Source organism: Chaetura pelagica, unplaced genomic scaffold (assembly GCF_000747805.2).
Source record: "Chaetura pelagica isolate M959 unplaced genomic scaffold, ChaPel_1.0 scaffold703, whole genome shotgun sequence".
NCBI classification, from domain to species: domain Eukaryota; kingdom Metazoa; phylum Chordata; class Aves; order Apodiformes; family Apodidae; genus Chaetura; species Chaetura pelagica.
This window is the reverse complement of record NW_009952582.1, coordinates 108,461-110,951: the sequence shown is the minus strand read 5'-3', so window position 1 is coordinate 110,951 and position 2,491 is coordinate 108,461. Positions and strand designations below refer to the sequence as shown.

Genomic DNA, 2,491 nt, shown 5'->3' with positions numbered 1-2,491 from the left:
CTTCACCCCCCCCGGGCTGTCCCCAAAGAACCTCTGCACTTTAGCCCAGAGCTCCGGCTGCCAAGACAACGTGGGTGCGGTGGTGGTGTGTCTGAACGTGGGCTTGGACAGCTGCACCTGCGAGGTGCACGGCCTGACCCTGCCAGGCCCTGGGGCGTTTGGTTCCACCACCGCCAAGCCAGCAACACCTTCATCTAGCAGTGGAATTGCTTCAGAGTTCAACAGTGAGCTCTCTGCTTCCGAGGTGAGCAGCGAGGTGGGCTCCACTGCTTCCGACGAGCACGGCGCTGCCGGCCTGGAGGGCACGTTGCGCCCGGAGCGGCGCTGCAGCCCCCCCCCCGCGCCCCCTGCCAGCCTCTTCCAGCGCCAGCCTTCCAGTGCCACCTTCTCCAGCAATCAGTCTGACAACGGCCTGGATAGCGATGATGAGCAGCCTGTGGAAGGGGTGATGACAAACGGCAGTAAAGTGGAGGTGGAGGTGGACATCCACTGCTGTAAAGGAAAGGGCCTGGAGTCTGAACCTCCTGCTGCAGAGCACGACTCCTCTGCGCCGGGGCCAGAGCGTGACTCTGGTCTTGTTCTCATGATTCGGAGACAGAACAGTGTGAACAGCAACACTGTGCAGAGAGGGGTCAAGGAGAAGTGTGAACTGCAAAAATCTCTTTCCACATGCTGTCTCTATGGAAAGAAGCTTTCCAATGGCTCCATAGTGCCCTTGGAGGAGAGCCTCAACCTCATCGAAGTAGCCACAGAGGCACCCAAGAAGAAGACAGGCTATTTTGCTGCTCCATCCCAGGTGGAGCCAGAGGATCAATTTGTGGTGCCACCAGATCTGGAGGAGGAGGTAAAGGAACAAATGAAGCAGCACCAGGAGAATGGAGCAGATGAGGAGAATAAAGAGGAACATGGAGCAGCTCTGCCAGAGGAGTTTGACACAGCTTTGTAACCCTACAAGTATTACTCCCACATTGTCTGTTCCAGGAAGCTCTGTCCCACAAGGGCTGTCTTGTCCCCCAAGGGGAGCTGGGATCTGCAAGGAGTACAGGCATCTGCTGCTTTCTTCATGGAGGGAGAATTGGGAGTGCTGAGATCTGGGCTGTCCCCTTTTTACTGTAGAGTCTCAGCGGTTCTGTGAGTGCTCAGACCAGCAGCTGATCTCTGTGTCAGGGACTGTCTGGAAATTGTGCAAGCACTAGGAAGAAGGCAGGTGTTCCACCACCTGTCAGTAACTCCTGGAACCCTGAGGTTCTGCTGGCTCTGCAGGAGAGAGGCTGGAATATGTGTGTGGGGGGTGACGAGGCTGCTGAGGGGGCAATGTGCAGTGTTTGGAGTCCTGTGAATATTTCTGATGCAGCCCCAGAACATCTTTGTTGTTCCTTGAAAGAATACAGCCAGTTGCAATGAAGCTCACCCAAGAATGGTTTCCTGCATTATTGCAAGCACTTTTATTGATTGCACTTAAGCTGTTCTGCTCCCCTTCAGCCCAGCACTTTATTATTTAGGACTAGGGGAGAGAGCACTCTACAGCAGGTGTGCTGGGGGCTTTTCCCAGTGGATATTTTTAGGGCAGTGGAGGACTCAGGGAACCAGTGCTCCGATGAGCACTGGTGCAGAGTGGAGTGAGGGTTATGAGGGGATCAACCTCTACACAGCTGAGTGATAGGCAGGTGCCTCCTGATGCACTTGATGTGGAGCACAGGACAGATCAGCTCTGGACTGGTTGGTTACGGTGATGTGTAGAGCTAGTGTTTGCAGCTGCAGAGCACAGACCCAGCAGTAGTCTGGCCACCTCTGTCACGGATGCTTCATCACAGAGGCTTCCTATGTCCAGAAGACATGGGATGCAAGCTGGAACTGATGCTTGTTCCAGGAAGGTGCTCTGTCCCAGAGGACACAGGTGGTGAGCACTCCTGTGGCTCTGAGGCTGGTGAGCCGCAGGGCTGCCCTGCGGCTGCTGGGGCCCCCCTGCTCTGAGCACCAGCCTGAACCTCTACACTGGCAGCTGAGCAGCCTCTTGACTCGCCTCTGAGCGCAGCAGCCATGTTCCAAATCCACAGCAACCTGCATTTCATGGTACATGCCCAAGAAAAATAGAACTTTTCACCTTAATAACATCTTTATCAGCACTGGAAAAGATGTTTAAACAGTCCCACTAATGGTGATGTGGCGAGTCTGCACTCTGTGTTGTGTTTCCATGAGGGTTTCTGGGCCAGGGTGCAAGGTGACTGCCTGTGTTGTCACCTTGTGTCAGGGCTGTGAAGAGACTGTCCCCCCTGTAGTGTGCTGATCTGTCTTCCTTGGCTGGCAGAGAGCTGGACAGCAGCTGCCCCCAGTCATGTCAGCGGTGCAATAATCTGACTGTGGTGTGGGCTAGTGCCTTTCCTTCTTTCTTAGTTAAATTTATGAAGAAACCATGGAAATTTATTCTCGAGAGCTCTGAGAGGCTTGAGTTGTATATTTCTGGATTGAATTCAGGCATTGCTCAGCAGGA

At 54.2% G+C, this 2,491-nt stretch overlaps 1 protein-coding gene across 1 annotated transcript in view; it reads left to right on the top strand.

The window, feature by feature from the left end:
• The window catches only part of PHLPP2 (PH domain and leucine rich repeat protein phosphatase 2), a 32,764-nt gene extending 31,818 nt beyond the window's left edge, over positions 1 to 946 (top strand). The window contains exon 20 of the mRNA XM_009993653.1: positions 7 to 946. Coding sequence (XP_009991955.1) covers positions 7 to 946 — 940 coding nt within the window. The remainder of the gene's footprint in view (positions 1 to 6) is intronic.
• The last annotated feature ends 1,545 nt before the right edge of the window (positions 947 to 2,491 follow it).